At 34.1% G+C, this 19,082-nt stretch overlaps 1 protein-coding gene across 4 annotated transcripts in view; it reads left to right on the plus strand.

Moving 5' to 3' along the window:
- The window catches only part of KNL1 (kinetochore scaffold 1), a 93,525-nt gene that overhangs the window by 41,004 nt on the left and 33,439 nt on the right, over positions 1-19,082 (plus strand). For all 4 annotated transcript variants that reach the window (XR_012486394.1, XM_074289294.1, XM_074289293.1 and 1 more), the window contains 3 exons: positions 7,192-7,244; positions 9,731-17,077; positions 18,185-18,323. Coding sequence is in view for 3 of the 4 variants with exons in the window: in XM_074289294.1 (XP_074145395.1) it covers positions 7,192-7,244; positions 9,731-17,077; positions 18,185-18,323 (7,539 nt within the window). In the remaining variant the exon portion in view is untranslated. The remainder of the gene's footprint in view (positions 1-7,191; positions 7,245-9,730; positions 17,078-18,184; positions 18,324-19,082) is intronic.

Here is a 19,082-nt window from a genome sequence, read left to right on the forward strand (position 1 = left end):
TCCATCATCTTGGCTCTACTCATCCCTTTGATTTTTAGGAGATGCCATAAATATTTTGGTACATATAGGTCCTTTTCCTTTTTCTTTGATCTCTTTGGAATATTGGCCTGCTAAAGATATTTCTGGGTCAAAGTGTATGTGTATTTTATAGACCTTTGTGCATAGTTATAAACTGTTCTTCAGAATGGATGGATCAATTCATAATTCCATCAGTAACACACTTAAGGTTCCATTTTTTTTTAACATAATTTGTCATTTTCCTTTTATGCCATATCAGCCAATCTGATAGATATGAATGAGGTTCAAAGTAGTTTTAATCAACAGTGATTTAGAACATTTTTTCCTTTTTTTTTCTTTTTTCATTTATTTGATTTCATTTTTTCCAATTATACATAAAGACACTTAGATTTGAATATTAAATTTTTCTCTCTCCCTTCTCCAAGAGAGCAAGCAATCTGATGTAAATTATACTTGTGTAATCATGTTAAACATGTTTCCATATTACTCATATTATGAAAGAAGAAATAGGACAAAGGAAAAAAACACACAAAAAAAACAAAAAAAAGTGAAAATAGTGTAGTTTGATCTACATTCAGACTCCATCAGTTCTTTCTTTAGATGTGAATAGCATTTTCCATTGTGTCTTTTGCAATTGTCTTGGATCATTGTATTGCTGAGAAAGAGCTAAGTCAATCATAACTGATCATTGTTACTGTTATTGTGTATAATATTCTGGTTCTGTTCACTTCATTCAGCATCAATTCATCTGAATTTCCATGTTTTTCTGAAATCTGCTCATCATTTCTTTTTTTGTTTAGATGTTTTTATTATATATGCATACATACATATATACACACACATATGTTTTAGTTTTCAACATATGATTTTTTTTCCCTCCCTCCCTTCTTCTTCCCTAAAATAGCAAGCAATCTGATATAGGTTATATACATGTACAGTCATATTAAAGATATCTCCACATTAGTCATTTTGTAAAAAATTAATCAGAGCAAAAGGGAAAAACCGTGAAAAAGAAAAAGAAAAAAAAATGCTTTTATCTGTATTCAGACTCCATAGTTCTTTGGATGTGGATATACATCTTTTTTTATTGAATCTTGGAGGTAGGAGAGAAGGTTATCAGGGATTCAGGATTGACAATGTGAGCAGCAGAAGGCCCTAGATACATGAGATTTAAGAAAGACAGTGCCTTGTTGGATTGGTTAGCTAGGTGGTCAGTCAGTTGCTAGTTCTGTAGTATCTCTGGCAACAGTATTTCTCAAATCTGTGTCTTTCTTCCCATAATACAGAATGGTCTCCATTACCACTCACTTGGACTATTGTAATAGCTTTCTGACTACATTGTTTTCCTTCTTTCAGTCCAGGGCTCTGCAAAATATACAATCATAAAGCTTACTATTTGCCTAGTATTTAGCTAAGCCCTGCGGTTACAATTAATAAATAGAAAGACAAGCTCTGTCATCAAGGAGCTTATGATCTAATGGAGGAGACAATAAAGAGAAGACGCCAAGAAGGTGGTGGGGAGATAGATACAAAGGAGTAAATGAAGGAAGATCTTTTCCTTAGATTTGCAATTAGCAGAGAAGTTTATGCAAAGTGGAGAGAGCCAAATCCAACCTCTCCTTTTTTTGTATAGCCTGAAAGCTAAGAGTGATTTTTATATTTTAAAATGCAATAAAACCTTATTAAAAATGTAATACTTACTTTAGGGAATATACAAAGAGATGGCAAGCTGGATTTGATTGGCAAGCGGTAGTTTGTCTACCCTTGCAGTTTAGGCCATCCTGCCATTCTTTACGTTGCAGCCTCAATAATCTTTTCTATGCTTCTAGGTAAAAGGGAATAAATATTTGCATGTAGTGTATTCCAAGCATCATATTAAATGCTTTTACAAATACTTGACTCATATTTGGTTCTCACAACAACCATGCAAGGGAGGTGCTGTTATCACCATTTTTCAGTAGAGGAAACTGAGGCAAAAAGAGCTTAAGTTAACTTTCTCTAGGACACACATCTGGTGTATAAGACCATTTTTGAACTCTGGTCTTCCTGAGTTCTATCCATTGCCTCTGGGATCTGAACATCTGTTTGGGGATGGGTTCCACACCCCCTCAAAGGACCATTCAGATCATAAAGGCTCAAAAAAGAAGAATTACAAAAACTTAGTGACTATTCTTTCCCCAACTAAAAGCAACTCACCTTTTGGTTGTTGCCACTTTTTGAGGCTCTCTGTTTCTGAGATCTTTTACTTAATAACTAAACCTGTTATTTCTTACTTCTTCCCCAAGTAGTAAGGGGTGGTAGCGGCAGAAAAAAAAAAAGTGATTAACTCAAATGGCTATCATCCTGGCCCCAGATTTATATTACATTTTATGCTCCAGCTAAACTTTTCTACTTTGTGTTGAAAATGTTGTCCTAGGGGCAGCTTGATGGCACAATAGATAGAGCACTGGCCCTGAAGTCAGAAGGACCTGAGTTCAAATGTGGTTTCAGACCCTTAACACTTCTTGGCTGTGTGATTCTGGGCAAGTCACTTAACTCCGGTTGCCTCAGCCAAAAAAAAAAAAAGAAAGAAAGAATGAAAATGCTATCCTTCTCACTCTTTACCAGCAATGCCTAACCATTCATTGTTTTCATATCTTAATTTCCAAAATATATTCCTTCATCCTTTCATACCCACTGAACCATTTCTTGTGAAAAAAAAAAATAAAACTGTTCAGAAAAATACTAACCAGTATTATTAGTTCAATTGGACAGTATGCACAATTTCATACCCATGGTTTTCTATCTTGCCAGTTAAAGAAGATTTATTCTTTCATCTCTTCTTTTAAAACAAGGTTGATAACTATAATTACAGCATTCTTTTTTTCTTTCCATTTACATTGTTATAGCCATTGTGTGAATTGATTTTCTTATTCAGTTTATTTCATTCTGCATCAGTTCATACACATTTGTCTATGCTTTTCTGTAGCCTTCATATTCATTATTTCTTTATTAATTCAATTCATTTCAATTCAATTCAATTCAATTCAACCCTGTACCACAATTTGTTTTGCTATAATCCAATTAATGGGTCTTTACTTTGTTCGCAAATGTTTTGCTATCACAGAAGTGTTACTATGAATATTTTGACATTTATGAAACTTATCAGTTTTCTTACTTTCTAAAAAGCAAAACCCTAGAAGTGGAATTTCTGGGTTTAAGAGGATAGATACTTTGATTCCTAATTCTGTATTACTTTCCAGAATAGCTCACCAACTAGTTATTTATTTTAACTAGTTAATTTATTTTTGGATGAGGTATTTGAGGTTAAGTGACTTGCCTAGGATCACACAGCTAGTACGTATTAAGTGTCTGAGTTGACATTTGAACTCGGTCCTCTTGACTTCAGAGCTGCTCAATCACCAACTATTTATAATGTGCCCATCTTCTCTCAGCCTTTAAAACATTGGTTATTCAGATCTTTTATTATCTTTGCTAGTTTGTTGTTCTCAAAGTGAAACCTCATAGTCCAAACTGTTTAAAAAATTCCCAATTAAAATGCATTGTTTTTCAGGCATCCATTTCTCATTCCCTGCCAGTCACTGTGACCTTCCTCCTGTGATTTTACACAGCACTTTGTTTTGTAGCTTTCTAGTGCAAAATCATATTATGTTATTAAACTAGTCCATGTCTCATCTTTTTTCTAGCCTTTAGATTCCCCTGAGGAGTCTAAATTTTATCTGAACTTTGTATCACTTTGGGCATCTTGAAGAGTGTTTTGCCCCCACTGGATGCTCAATTAATGTTTGAATAAATTAGCTAATGAAAGGAGTGCAGAAATGTGCAGTTGGTTGGCCTTTCTTATTCTCCTGCTTTTTTTGCTTTGTTTCTGCTTTCTCCCATCCATTGCTTTTTCTAAATATAGTTTTCCATTCATTTCTACTCATTGGCCAGCCTCTAATGGAGGATAAAAGGAAGGAAAAGTTCAGCTAGTGAGTTAAAAAGTAGCAAACATTGGGCAGTAATAAATATACAGATAAAAAGAAACATGCATTAGAATTTCTTACTTATAATGAGGAAAGACACATAAGAATGCAGTCATAGGAATAAAACATGACTCTACCACCTTTCTGTCATATGCATCTAGTTCCAGAGAAGTAGGGAAAGAGAGAAAAGGAGAAGCAGCTCAAGGTGCTTTTTTTCCCCAATCAGCATTTATTTTCTTTTCCTCACCATTTCTCCTTTCCCCAATTGAGAAAGAAAAAAAAAAATCAAACCAAAACTTTATAACAAATATGCACACATTGGTTATGTCCAAAAATGTTTGTCTCATTCTTGATATTGAATCCATTATGTCTCAGTCAGATGGTAGATCATTGGTTCACTAGAATTATAATTGATCATTGTGCCAATTAAAGTTCTTAAATTTCTCAGTTATTTTGTTTTTATAAGGTTATTTTAAAATTATGTTTCTCTTTGACTTCAATGTACATGTATTCCTTACAAATCTTTCTAGGTTTTTCTGAAACCATTTGTATATTCATTTCTTACAACACAATATTTCATTATATTCACATACTATAGTTTGTTTAGCCATTCCCCAATTGACAAGACCCTATATCTTCCAATTCTTTGAGATATCAGCTTTTGAAATATCTTGAATTGGGGCAGTGAGGTGGTGCAGTGGATAGAGCACCAGCCCTGAAGTCAGGAGGACCTGAGTCAAATCTGGTCTCAGATACTTAACACTTCCTAGCTATGTGACCCTGGGCAAGTCACTTAACCCCAATTGCCTCTGCAAAAAAAAAAAGAAAGAAAGAAAGAAAAGAAAAAAAATATTTGAATCTTGTTGCCATGAAGGAGTATATATGGTAGTCCAAAAAGATTAGAAAAGATAGAGTATCCAGGTAGAAGCTGCTGTAAGGTCAAAGAATAGAGACTGAGAAGAAACTAACAGATTTAGCAGTTAAAAGGCAAAGCAGAGATGAAGCAGAATCAGGAAAACATTGTATGTAGTAACAGCAATATTATATAATGAACAGAATTTGGCTATTATCAACAATACAGTGATCCAAGACAATTCTGAAGGATCTTCATTTTTAAAATGCTCTCCATCTCCAGAGAACGAACTGATGAAATCTGAATGCAAATTAAATTATATTTTTTCTTTATTTTTTGCCTCCATTTTCTTTTTACAACATAACTAATATGGAAATGTGTTTTGCATGGCTGCACATGCATAAGTTATATTAAATTGCTTGCCTTCTCAGGCAAAGGAGAGGACAAGGAGAATATTTAGAAGTCAAAATTTTTAAAAAATGAATTTTAGAAAGTTATTTTTACATGGGAAAAATGTTAGGCAATAGAGAAATGAGGGGAGGTGAGAAAGGTGATGGCTTTTTTTTTTTTTTTTAATTTCTCAGTGAAAAGTAGAGTAGATGTAAGACAATAGCTGGAGGAAATGGCACGATTAAATGAAGGTTTTTTTCAAGGTTGGTGTCAAGGAAAGAATCATAGATAAGGAGACACTGAAGATGAGAGAGAAGAGGCATGATTGATGAAATAAGCTGAGGAAAGAGAGTAGGGGCTATGTGACCAAAGGCATAGGCAGAAGAATCATCCTTGGCAAGAGGGCTTCTTCCTCAGAGACTAGAGCAAAAGAGAAACAAATGAATGTCTGTATAGAGGAGTTCAAGGTGTGGAGCAAATGAAAAGAGGGAGCTCAGAATAGAGGTCTCTTTTCTTTGTAAAGAAGGAAAAAAAATCTAAATGGAGACAATATATAGGAGATGATAAAGGAAAGGTAGAGGCTTTTTCTAGGAGTTTGGTGGTGAAATGCTAGAGGAGTAGAAAATTTTGAAATCAACTATGAACAATACATTTTGTTATACAAATTGGACCTTCTTCTTAAAACAAGGTCTTTGTGAAAACTGTTCATTTCTATGGATACAATATCTTAGTATACAAATTAATATGTTAGCAACCAATAGAAAAAAATTTTATTATGAATAGCAAGAAACAGCATCAAAGACTTTATTTGTCTTAATTAGGACCATCCCATTAGGATATCTAAGCCTGACTGGAGAAGGCTCACTTAGAAGGAAACTGAGATTTCCTATAGACCAAAATATGCAGAGGATCTAACTGCCTACTATAGGATATTGAGGGAATGACACAAGCAAGGTTTGTTTTTTGGTTTTTGTTTTTCTTCTGCAAAGTTAAGAGGCAAAAGATTAAGAAGACAGAAGAAAATTCAGAATATCCCTGCAAGAAACTGGGATTATATTATACGAATTTGTAGTAGATGTGGTTGATTGACATTCTCCATTGGAATTCAGTAGTGAAGGGGTAGAATCAGAGGAAACAGATAATAGGGGTGATCCAGGATTGTGTTTTGGGAAGATATGAATGATAGTGGTAGGCTATGAAGCCAAGAAAATTTAGGGTGGAGGACAATGTTTCTTTGAATTGGTCAATTAAAGAGTCAGGATTATAAAGAAAAGTAGGTCAGAACAGTGTTAATGTAAGGAAGAAAAGAGCCTGGAGGTTGTGGTAAGTATAAAGTATAGGTTTTGAAGTATTAAGGGGGAGGTTAAGACAGGAAATTATAAAGGAGGGAAATTTCATACTACAAAATAATAGAGATGGCACAATTGTAGGAGGCAGGAGAGATTAGAGGGAAATAAAGTCACAACCAATAGAAACGAGATTATAAACTTAAAGTTCTGGCTAGGTTTTACTTCATTCTGCTTCCTGACCCCACTTGCCCAACTCATTCCTACTCTATCATAATAGAAAATTGGAAAGAGAAACAGGCAGAAATGTTAAGTGGAAAGAGCCTGGATTTGGTGTCACAGGACCTGGTTGAGTCCCATCCTGGATATTTATTAGCAGTGTAATTTTAGGCAGGTAGTTTCTTATCCCTGAAATTCAGTTTTTCTGTTTGTAAAATGAGGCATAAATAAGGTGCCATCCCTTATGTGAAGCCTTCCCAGATCTCTCATTTGTTAATGCTTTTCTCTCTCTTTATCTTGTACTTATCTGTGTACATATTATATCTGCTCCAGTAATATGTAAACACTTTAAAGTCATCAACTATCTTTGTATCTGTAGCGCATAGTAAGTATATTTTTGAACTGAATTTTTTGAACTTGGGAGCCATTGACAAGTATTCCTTTTTATTTTTCTCTGTAGGAATGGAAACACTGCTTCGTGCTCCTATTCAGGTCCAGGTGCAGCAGTCAGAGGTATAAGAATATGAAGATATTATATTTACTAAATATAATTCTACAAAATTAGATTGCACTGAATTATTGGCTCATGTTTAAGAGTGATTACTATTTTTTTGCTAAGAGTTAATTTTGACCATATCCTTTTCAACTATAAATATATATATTCCCGAGAGGGGCTTTCTTAATTAGTCTTCTCTCCATATAGACATACTTGATTTTTATAGTTCCTATTATTTGTCCCCAAGTCCTTGTTTTATTTTGAAAAAAGTTAAGCAAAAATTGTTCCTACTCTGAGATCAAACAGGGAGGCATAGTATAGTTAAAAGAATCCCAGCCTGTGTCCTAGTTCTGCCATTAACTAGTTGTATGAATTTGGGCAAATAACCCTCTGCTCCTCAGCTGCATTAATAAGGGGGTTGGCCTAATTGATTTCTAAGACTTTCCAGCACCAAGATTCTTTAATTTCTGTGAAAATATAAATCTAGAATTTACATAACATATAGAAGTTGTAAGATTTAATGCTATAGACAGGATGAGTTCTTTCATTTTCTCAGTTTTTCTCTCCTCCCCTGCCCCTGATCATATTGCCTATTGGTGCTTTCAATGTAGAAATTTGATTTTTATGTTGAATAAAGAAAGTTAAGCAAAAATGTTTCCTAACTACTAGAGCAGTGGTATTCAATTCTAATGACATGTTGGATTACAAAATAAAAAATTAATATTTTATCTTTTATTTATTTTTCTAAACATTTTCCAAAATATTTTAATTTGGTTCTGATCTAATGGGCAGTTTGATGCCTCTTCTCTAGAGAATAGGAACTCTATGCTATATATGTGAATTTGATGCTATAGTAAAATGATGTATAGTAAAATGATATAACATGTTTATATGTTGTCCTTTCCTCTTCTATTTCTGCCTGGCTATATCCTACCTATCTATAAAATATCTCTGTGCTTGTATAATAGAATACTTTATATAAGTTGTTTATTAGTAATTTTTATATTTCATATAATTTTGAAACAGTATGTTCCTATATATAAGTTGCATATTAGTACTACAAGTTGTATATTAGAAATTTTCATACTTCATTTAATTTTGAAACCATATTGTTCCTATAATTCCCCCCCCCCTTTTTCTTTTTTTCTTTTTTCTGAGGCTGGGGTTAAGTGACTTGCCCAGGGTCACACAGCTAGGAAGTGTTAAGTGTCTGAGATCAGATTTGAACTTGGGTCCTCCTGAATTCAGGACTGGTGCTCTATCCACTGTGCCACCTAGCTGCCCCCAATTTTTCCCTTTCTTTTGAAAATCATTTTATAAAACTAAGTAGATGAACTATACTTAATAATTTTCCCTGAAAGTTTTATATTTTCCATTGACTATTTAACTAAAGATAATATACAATGGAATGTATGAAGTGAACAGTTGTTTATGTCCTCTTACAACCCTATAATCTGCTTTGGTTTGGCCCCAGCCTCAGGAATTTTTTTTCTAAATGAGGGATAAAATGACCTAACTGCTCACATTGGATCTTTTTCCTGCATTTACAATTCTAGAGCTTAGCAAGGCAAAAAGCATTTATTAGGCATTTATGTGCCAGGCTCTATATTAAGTGCTAAGGATACAAAGCAAGAAAAAAATAAAGACGGTCCAGTGAGTTGAAGACAACATACAAAAGGAAGATGAATATAAGAGGGCTGAAAAGAAAAAGGTACATGTAGTATCAAAAGTCAAAAGCAGAACCAGAAGAGAAGTAAAGATTGGCCAGCTGGGTCCCCTCATCCAAATGGAGACCTTAGGGGGAACTCATCAATGGAAGGAAAGGAAAAAGGAAAGGAGGAGATCTCAGGTATAGAAGAATTTTATAGGATAAGTCTGTAGATTAGGCATTATATTCAAATCCAGATAGTCAGAAGCATAGCTAGGAGAATCTATTTGGGTCTCTCCCGAAAATGGAGTCTAAATTGGATTACATATATAGATGGGTTCAGTATCAACTGATGATTACTTAACTGTATTCAATATCATATCAAATGTATTCCTAATGACACTTGAAAACATTTTGACATTTGTGTTAATACATTCAATGACATAATAAGAGACAAATATAAGAACTTATGACACTTTGGATTTCATAGAATCCTTTAGTACAATAAGATACCATGTGACCAACAATTGCCATCTAATTCTAATCATAATTGAAGATGCTGTTTGTTCATAGTATATGCCATATGTTATAAATAATCATTTTATTTGTAACAATTCACTTCACAATTTCATTAGAGTGTATGTTCCTTAAGAGCAAGGACTTTGTATTTGTATTACTAGCCTTAACACAATACTTGACATATGGTAAGAACTTAATGAAAAAAAATTTTTTTTCTTTCTCTGTCCTTTTAGGCTTATACATTAAAATATCACCTTGGTACCATGGGTAGGAAAGTTGTTAAGCCTTTGGTACATACAAGCAAAACTAATTAGTAATTTTGTACTTTTATTATAGGGCTTGGAAATGGAACCTACTTATGAAAAAAAGTATGGAAATGATCAAACAGTCATCTTCTCAGATGAAAATCAAATGGACTTGACAGCTAGTCATACTGTGATGATTACAAAGGACCTCTTAAGTTGCCCTGAAATAGGAAAGTCTTCCAAAATAGACACCAGATCCTTTCTGGCCAACTTAAAGTCCCACCCTGAAGATGTAATCAAGAACAAAGAATTTAATTTGTCCACTGATTCTGAAAGGATAGCTGACAAATGTTCTTTTCAGTCTAAGACAAATGCCTCTTCAGAAGATAAAATTAATTTCAATGACTTCATTAAAAGATTGAAATTAGAAAAATCTATGAGTTCCTATACTGAAGGACCTGATAAAGAAAATGTCTTTATAGCCCACATCCCTTCTGAAGAACCAAACAATGATGCCTTTTCTCTGCCAAAGTATGTATTTCCTACTGCAGAAAAAAGTAGCCACCATGTTACTAAACTTTTTAGAGAACAAGATGATGGAAAGTATATCACCCAGTGTCATACAGACAATACTCAGTCCTTGGATCCTATTCAAGGTGATAAGACAATTTTCTTTTCTAGTAATGATGATGCCATGGAAATGACCAAGAGTGTGACACCTAAAAGAGATGATAAAAATGTATCTATCAATAATTTAACTCAAATATATTCAAATCCAGAGAATGCTATCTCTGGTCCTATGGATAAAACTGTTTGTTCAGAAGATGTTGATATGGACATTACTAAGAGTAACACAATTGCCATACATGATCAAATTATAGAATTATGTCCAACTAATGTACAAGTCCTTTCTTTACCAAATCTTGAAAATAAGCTACTATTTCAGGATCAGGAGACTGTTTCAGAGGATATAAAGCAGAATACAAACTGCAGTTCAGTTTATGTAACTAGGAAACAATTACAGCAGGATCTGGCAAATCCTTTAAATGTTTCATTGTCTACTAATAAGACTGTTGTCTTCTCAGGTGAAGATATGGATTTGACCAAGTGTTGTACAGTCAAGATTGATAACAGTAACTTAGTAACTCAGTTACCTCTGACCTCAACTGATGTTCTGGCTCCTGTGAAAACCAAAAAACCTTTTTCTCCCAGTAATGAACCTTCATCTGGTTTAGAAACATGGGGAAAAATGGATATAACTAAAAGTCATGCTGTACCTATTAATCTTCACAATGATGAAGTAATTGTACAACAAAAACTGGGACCTAAAATTACCCAAATAGAGTCCTGTATCAAAGATGAAAAAATGTTGGAATGTTCAACCTATCCTAATAAAGATATTCTTCATTCAAGTATTTATACAATGGACATGACAAAAAGCCATACCCTAGCTGTCTGTGGTGAAAGTCTTGATAGAAAAATAACATTGGGAAACACTGGAAATGCACATTTTCACAAGCAATCTTGGTTATCCAAGGTAAAACCAATAGCTTTTTCATCAGATGACAACATGAAAAGGCATACTATTGACATTAATGCCTGTACACTTGGACAGAATTCTAGACTCTCTGAACCATTGGGAAAAGATGCCAATACTTCTCTTGCCTTTTGTCGTGACAAGACTCTTATGTTTTCAGAACAACAACAAAATATGGACTTAACCATGAGTCACACTGCTGTTATTGGGATATCCTATCCTTTAGTACAGGAGTCTGGAGACATGGTTCTACAAAATATCAATCCGCAACATTCTGAGTTGCAAAATAATACCAATTCACTTTCTAATTTATCAGTCACAGATTTTGTTAGAAATAATTCTGTGGTCATACAAATGGAAGAGCCCTCTAAAATAGATACCAGATCCTTTCTGGCCAACTTAAAGTCCCACCCTGAAGATGTAACCAAGAACAAAGAATTTAATTTGTCCACTGATTCTGAAAGGATACCTGATAAATGTTCTTTTCAGTCCAAGGCAAGTACTTCGTCAGAAGATAAAGTAAATTTCAATGACTTCATAAAAAGATTGAAATTAGAAAAATCTATTAGTTCCTATACTGCAGGACTTGATAAAGAAAATATCCCTTCTAAAGAACCAAATAATGATGTCTTTCCTATTGCAGAAGAAAATAGCCACCATGTCACTAGACTCTTTGGAGAACAAGAAGATGGAAAGGATATCACCCAGTGTCATACAGACAGTATTCAGTCCATAGACCCTATAGCCAGAGAGACTCTTTTGAGGCCAGCTGAAGGATGTGACAAGGACTTTATGGACTTTACAGTTAATCACACTGCCCAAATTTTCCTTTCTACAAATAATATATGTGGGATAGAGGATCAAACTCAGAGTGAAATTGTAGATGTCACAAAAGGAGGTAATACTACTAAAAATCTAAGAACAAAGGAAATCTGTAGAAACCAACAGAATGTTCCGTGTCAAGACCCTTCAGAAAATCTTCAGGATGACATTACCAGAAGCCAGACTGGGATGGCAGATACTCACCCAGCATCACAGGCTTCCAACCAAGGCTCTGTGACATTGGCGTTAGTCCCAGAAGCTACATGTTCTGGCCTAGTATTTCAAGGTGATAAGACAATTTTGTTTTCTAGTAATGATGATGCCATGGAGATGACCAAGAGTCTTACACCCAGAGATGATAAAAATGCCTGTATCAGTAATTTAACTCAAATGTATTCAAGTCCAGGGAATGCTATCTTTGATCCTGTGGATAAAACTGTTTGTTCAGAAGAGGTTGATATGGACATTACTAAAAGTAACACAGTTGCCATACATGATCAGATCATGGAATTGTGTTCAACTAAAGTACATGTCCCTTCTCTACCAAATCTTGAAAATAACCTATTTCAGGATCAGAAGGCTGTTTCAGAGGATATAAAGCAGAATACAAATTGCAGTTCAGTTTATGTAACTAGGAAACAATTACAGCAGGATCTGGCAAATCCTTTAAATGTTTCATTGTCTACTAACAAGACTGTTGTCTTCTCAGGTGAAAATATGGATTTGACCAAGTGTTGTACAGTCAAGATTGATAACAGCAATTTAGTAACTCAGTTACCTCTGACCTCAGCTGATGTTCTGGCTCCTGTGAAAACCAAAAAACCTCTTTCTCCCAGCAGTAGACATACTTCTCAAACTGTTCTTCAACAGATTCCATTTCCACTGAAAGAGGCATTTAATTCCTACTTGCAAGACAAAGGTGATCTACAGTGTGAAAAACCATTTGGTAACTGCCAAAATTCATTATCCCAACCTGAGAATCACACAGTGGCTAATACAGATATGAGCCCAGAGTATGCTCATCAATCACTACTAGCCATGAAATTAGTTTCGACGAATTCACTCTTGCCTTATCCTTCAGAAAAGACTATTATTTTTGCCCCTGAGCAAGATAATATGGACTTGACTGAAAACCATGAAGTAATTATTCAAACTGGGAACACAAAGATACCTGCAGATGAACAGCAGAAGCAGAAATGCAATGAGGCTTTTATGAGACATGAGAAATTACCAAACTTAACTATCTCATCTTTGAATAAAAAAAGGATGACTGAAATTATGGGGAATAGTTTGGAGATCAATAGAATCCATACAGTTGCAGAAGACAGAGCAGATATAGAAGCAGAAGGAAAAAGCGAGGTCACAGATAAAACAATAGTGTTTGCAGATAATCAGGATGAACTAGAAATTACTAAGTCCCACACTGTTGTCATTGATTACCAAACTGTGGAGAAGATTAAAGATAGATCTCATTTTAAGAACTCTAGAAGGAAAAGTCTAGGCCAACCTATGATGATGTTTGCTTCTAATGATCAGACAGTTTTCTTTTCAGAGGAGGGTGAGAATGATTTGGATCTCACTAAGAGCCACACAACAGTCATAAATAGCCAGATACTGCCACAAGGAGATGACCATAAGAGTATTCCTGTAGACCAGACTATATTGTTTTCATCCAATAATGATATGGAATTAACTAAATCAACCTCTTATATGATTGATAAAACGGTAGAAAGATCCAGATTGGAGAATGCACAACTACTAGACAAATCTAGGGAAAGTAAAAGCATGAATGACCTCCACAGTAACAAAACTATTGTATTTCCAGCAGGTGATGAGAATAACATGGAAATTGCTAGTGCTCTTAAAAAAGAAAGAAACTACAAAAATGTTTTAGAAGGTGAACAGGATAGTTGTCTGGATCCTTTAGCTACAGCTTCCAAAACTGTCTTGTATAGAGGTGAGCAAGATGACATGGAAATCACTGATAGCATTAAAAGTCACATTTTTGCAGCAGACCATAAAGCTGATTTACAAGATGTGGAAACCAACAGGAAAATGGATAAAACCGTGATGTTTGCAGATAATCAGGATGAGCTAGAAATTACCAAGTCCCATACTGTTGTCATTGATTGCCAAACTATGAAGACACAGGATAGATCTCATCTTAAGAGCTCTGGAAGGAAAAGCTTAGGTGGATCAAAGATAATATTTGTTCCTAATAAACAGACTGCTTTCTCTTCAGAGGAAGGTGAGAATGATTTAGATCTCAATAAAAGCCATACAACAGTAACAAACAGCCAGATAGTGCCACAAGAAGATGAACATAATAGTGTTCCTAACAACAAAACTATAATATTTACATCCAGCAATGACATGGAATTGACTCAACTGACCACTTGTATTACTGACAAAACAATAAAGGATCCTGAGTTAGATACTGTACAATGGTTAGAAAAACGTAAGGAGGAAAAAATGATAAATAAACTCAATAGTGACAAAACTATTATATTTTCAGTGAGTGATGAGAATGAGATGGAAATTACCAACACTTATACAATGGAAATAAACCACAAAGATGTTCTAGAAAGTGAACAAGACAGTTGTTTGGCACCTTTAGCTACAACTTCCAAAACTGTTCTGTATAGAGGTGAACAAGATAACATGGAACTCACTGACATCACTAAAAATGACATTTTTGCAATGGTCTGTGAAATTAATTTAAAAGATGTAAGAACCAGTGAGATAGTGGATAAAACAGTAGTATTTTCAGATATTCAAGATGAGCTAGAAATTACCAAATCCCACACTGTTGTCATTGATTACCAAACCATGGAGGAGACACAAGATAGAACTCATCTTAAGAACTCTAGAAGGAAAAGTCTAGGCCAGCCTATGATGATGATTGCTCCTAATGATCAGACAGTTTTCTTTTCAGAGGATAATGGGAATGATTTGGATCTCACTAAGAGCCACACAACAGTCATAAATAGTCAGATAGTGCCACAAAAAGATGACCATAGGAGTATTCCTATAAACCAGACTATATTGTTTTCATCAAATAATGATATGGAATTAACTAAATCAACCACTTGTATGATTGATAAAATTGTAGAAAGATCCAGATTGGAGAATGCACAACTACTAGACAAATCTAGTAAAAGCATGAATGATCTCCACAGTAACAAAACTATTGTATTTCTAGCAGGTGATAAGAATAATATGGAAATTGCCAGTGCTCTTAAAAAAGAAAGAAACCACAAAAATGTCTTAGAAGGTGAACAGGATAGTTGTCTGGATCCTTTAGCTATAGCTTCCAAAACTGTCTTGTATAGAGGTGAACAAGATGACATGGAGATCACTGATATCACTAAAAGCCACATTTTTGCAACAGAACATGAAGCTGATTTACAAGATATAGAAACAAACAGAAAACTGGATAAAACAGTGATGTTTGAAGATAATCAGGATGAGCTAGAAATTACCAAATCTCATACTGTTGTCATTAATTACCAAAATACGGAGAAGACACAAAATATGTTTCCAAATAAGACAAAAACTGATAATTTTAAAAAGACTAGCCTAGTTGGAGCACAGGTAACATTTGTTCCTAATAATGAGACTGTTTGCCTTTCAGATGAAAATAGTAATGATAGAAAGTTTACTAAAAAACAAACAGATATAATAGAAAACAGAAGTTTTCTTCAGGATGAACAGCAGCAGTCTGCATTATCTTTTTTTCCTGCAGATAAAACTATTAGGTTTACAGGTGATCAGGATGTAATGGAAATAGATAGATCTCAAAGCACTGTTATTAATGGAAAAACTTTGGATAAAATTGTTGATCGGGATCATGTATTAGAAACAGCCAAAAAAGAAGTATGTCCTTTTGATAGTACAGTTTTATTAGAAAAAATAAGTAAACCTAAATCTGACACAATTCCATTTAAGTGTCCAAACCGTCAAGCAGAAGCTTTCACTGATGATGGCGAGCAAAGACAAAGAAGTGAGTCCTCTAGGGATATTTTACCTCAGTTACTAACCCATTCAATTTCCCTACCAGAAAAGGAGCAATATATTGTCAATAAAGATAAACTAATACAACCAGAGGCAGAAAATGGAAATTTGGAAGTTGCTACAGGAAACTTGTGTGTACATAACTATGAAAACAAATCCAAAATGTTGCATCATGATAGAGAACTTACTACAGTCTCAGAAAAAGAACTAAAACAAAATGTACAAATATCTGAATGGGAAACAACTATGAAAATCCATATTAACTCAGACTCAGCTATAGAAGTACATCAGCCCCATGCTATTCCTTCTAAATTGTCAAATCCTGTGTTTTCATCTAAAGCTGTTAGTATTGCTAATACTGAAACAAATTTGAATAATACAGTCAGGAGATCTGAAATTTTTTCACAATCTCAAAATAGTCATATAACTACCCTTGCAGAACAATTACCCAAATTGGGAAAACAAGCAGAAAACAGTATGGATAAATCTCAAACCACTGAACCACAAAACACAAAAATAGAAACTGATAATGCAAAGAACATTAAAGAGGAGGGAAAAACATGTTCTTATAATGGAGATGCATCTGATTCTCCACCCTTAAAGGCTGTTGTAAAGGATAAGATTAAGGCAAAAAGATACTCTTTGGGAATCTTCTTACCCAAACTGCCAAACAAAAAAAATTTCAGTATCACTGGTATGGATGCCTTGGAGCCTAATTCAATAGATGAAACTGACTTAAACATTTTAACAACTCAGCCAGTTGATAAGAAAAATTCAAATTTGATGTCTATGTTAACAGAGCCTCATTTGAGTCCCTCTCAATATATAAATGAGGAACACCCTCCTCTAGATCCAGAAGAGAGTAACTCCTCTGAATCTATTTGCTTTGAAACCAAGGAAGAGGCTTTGATTGAGACTTGCCAACAACCACCTGAAACTACAGTGAAGGAAATCTTCAATAGTCAGAAAAGACTTCTAGTCCAAGGGGAAGATGACAGTGTTCCCAGTGAGAAGAAAGTTCGTATGGATGAGACTGATCTTAGTAATTCAGGCCAAATTCTCCAGGTGAGTTGACCTCTGTATAGCTAAGTAAAAAGTATGCTTAACTGCTTTTTAATCTTTGATGTGTTAGAGGAATACTTTTGTGCCAAAGTGCCCAAGTTGAACAGAACAAAATAGATACGCTGTGACAAGAAAAGGGTACTACAAAAGAAAGAAAGGAGTAATGGCTTAAAAATAAGCTACAAGAAATTGTTGCATTCTACATTTTAGGTTAGTTTCAAATGATTTAATCAGAATATATTTTCCTTCAAACTACAGATTTTTAGGTAGAAAGCTTCAGAAGTTCATAAAAGATTATAGGTATTTTTATAACAGTTTTGAGGTTTATTAATAAAACAGTAAATTAAAAGTTACCAGAAGCAGAGTTTTATAGAGAACTAGTCTCAGAATCAGAAAGGCCTAGGTTCAAATTGTCTCTGATTCATATATTGTCTGTGTGATCCTAGAAAAGGCACTTAATTTCTTAGTACTCCAAGACAATTCTTAAAAACTCAGTTGCAGAACACTTTCCAATCTACATCAGGAGGAAGATTTTCCTTACAGGGAATTATGTACCAATGAAAAATAAGAGTGACAGGAGAAAACAAAAAGCTAGAAGTTAAGACTTCACAAAAAAAAGACAGGATTCTAAAAAAGGATCAGTTGAAGTTTATATGACTTATATGAAGCAGTTCATGTATGCTGCTTGGCCACCATCTAGGTATTTTCCTTTGGGCAAATGACAGCATTCCTGTGCTTCAAGTTTCCTCACCTATAAAATGAAATGTTTGAATGTTGCTATATGATCACTAAGGTGATGTCTGATGCCAAACTTAAATAACTAGATGTCATGTAGCACTTTTGCAGCTTTCATTCATTTGGTATTTTCGATATTAGAATTATTTGTGTATGTGTCTTATCCCCACCCTACTCCCTTTCAGATCAAAAGATCCATGAGGGCAAAGTTTATGTATTCTGCAACCTTGGTGTCTTCCGCTAGTACCTGGCCTAGTTTTTAAACATAATAGGTTTTTCATAAATATTGAATTAGTTTTAAAACCATTAAGATTGTTTTTAAGAGAAAGTATACCTCATGCTTCCTGATAATTTTTTCTCAATTAACAATTTCAGGCATTTGATACCCATATAGAAGAGCAGGTGGATAAAAATCCTTCTAGTACATTGATGAAAAGTCTCAACAGGACTCCATCTAGTTGTTCCAGCTCCTCAGATTCCATCAGGGCTGATGGGACATCCATGAGTTACAGCAGTAAGAGCTCTATGACATATTTTTTTGTTGTTGTTGTTATGTTTTGAGTTCTAAATTGTCTCCCTTGATAATAATAAAATTGAAAGAAAACTATTGAGTTAATAAAACTAAGTTGGTTTTATGAAAAAACTAACAAAATAAACCTTTAGTTAATTTAATTAGAAAAAGGAAAGAAGAAAATCAAATTGCCAGATCAAAAATGAAAAGGGTGAACTTAACCACAAACAGAAGAGAAAATTAAAAGCAATAATTAGGAGCTATTTTGACTAATTGTATGTCAATGAGTCTGATAATCTAAGTGAAATACATGAATACTTACAAAAATATAAATTGCCCAGATTAACAAAGAGGAAATAAATTACTTAAATACTTCCATTTTAGAAAAAGAAATTGAACAAGCTCTTAATGAACTCCCTAAAAAAAAAAATCTTCAGGGCCAGATGAATTTACAGGTTAATTCTACCAAACATTTAAAGATTAATTCCAATATGCAAAATATTTGGAAAAAATAGGAAAGAAGGAATTCTACCAAATTCCTTTTATGGCACAGATATGGTGCTGATGCTTAAATCAAATAGGATCAAAACAGAGAAAGAAAATTATAGACCAATTTTCCTAATGAATATTGATGCAAAAATCTTTTTTAAATTTACTTATTTATAGTTTTTTATTTACAAGATATATGCATGAGTAATTTTTCAGCATTGACAATTGCAAAACCTTTTGTTCCATTTTTTCCCTTCCCTCCTCCCACCCCCT

The sequence above is a fragment of the Sminthopsis crassicaudata genome, chromosome 2 (assembly GCF_048593235.1).
Source record: "Sminthopsis crassicaudata isolate SCR6 chromosome 2, ASM4859323v1, whole genome shotgun sequence".
NCBI lineage: Eukaryota > Metazoa > Chordata > Mammalia > Dasyuromorphia > Dasyuridae > Sminthopsis > Sminthopsis crassicaudata.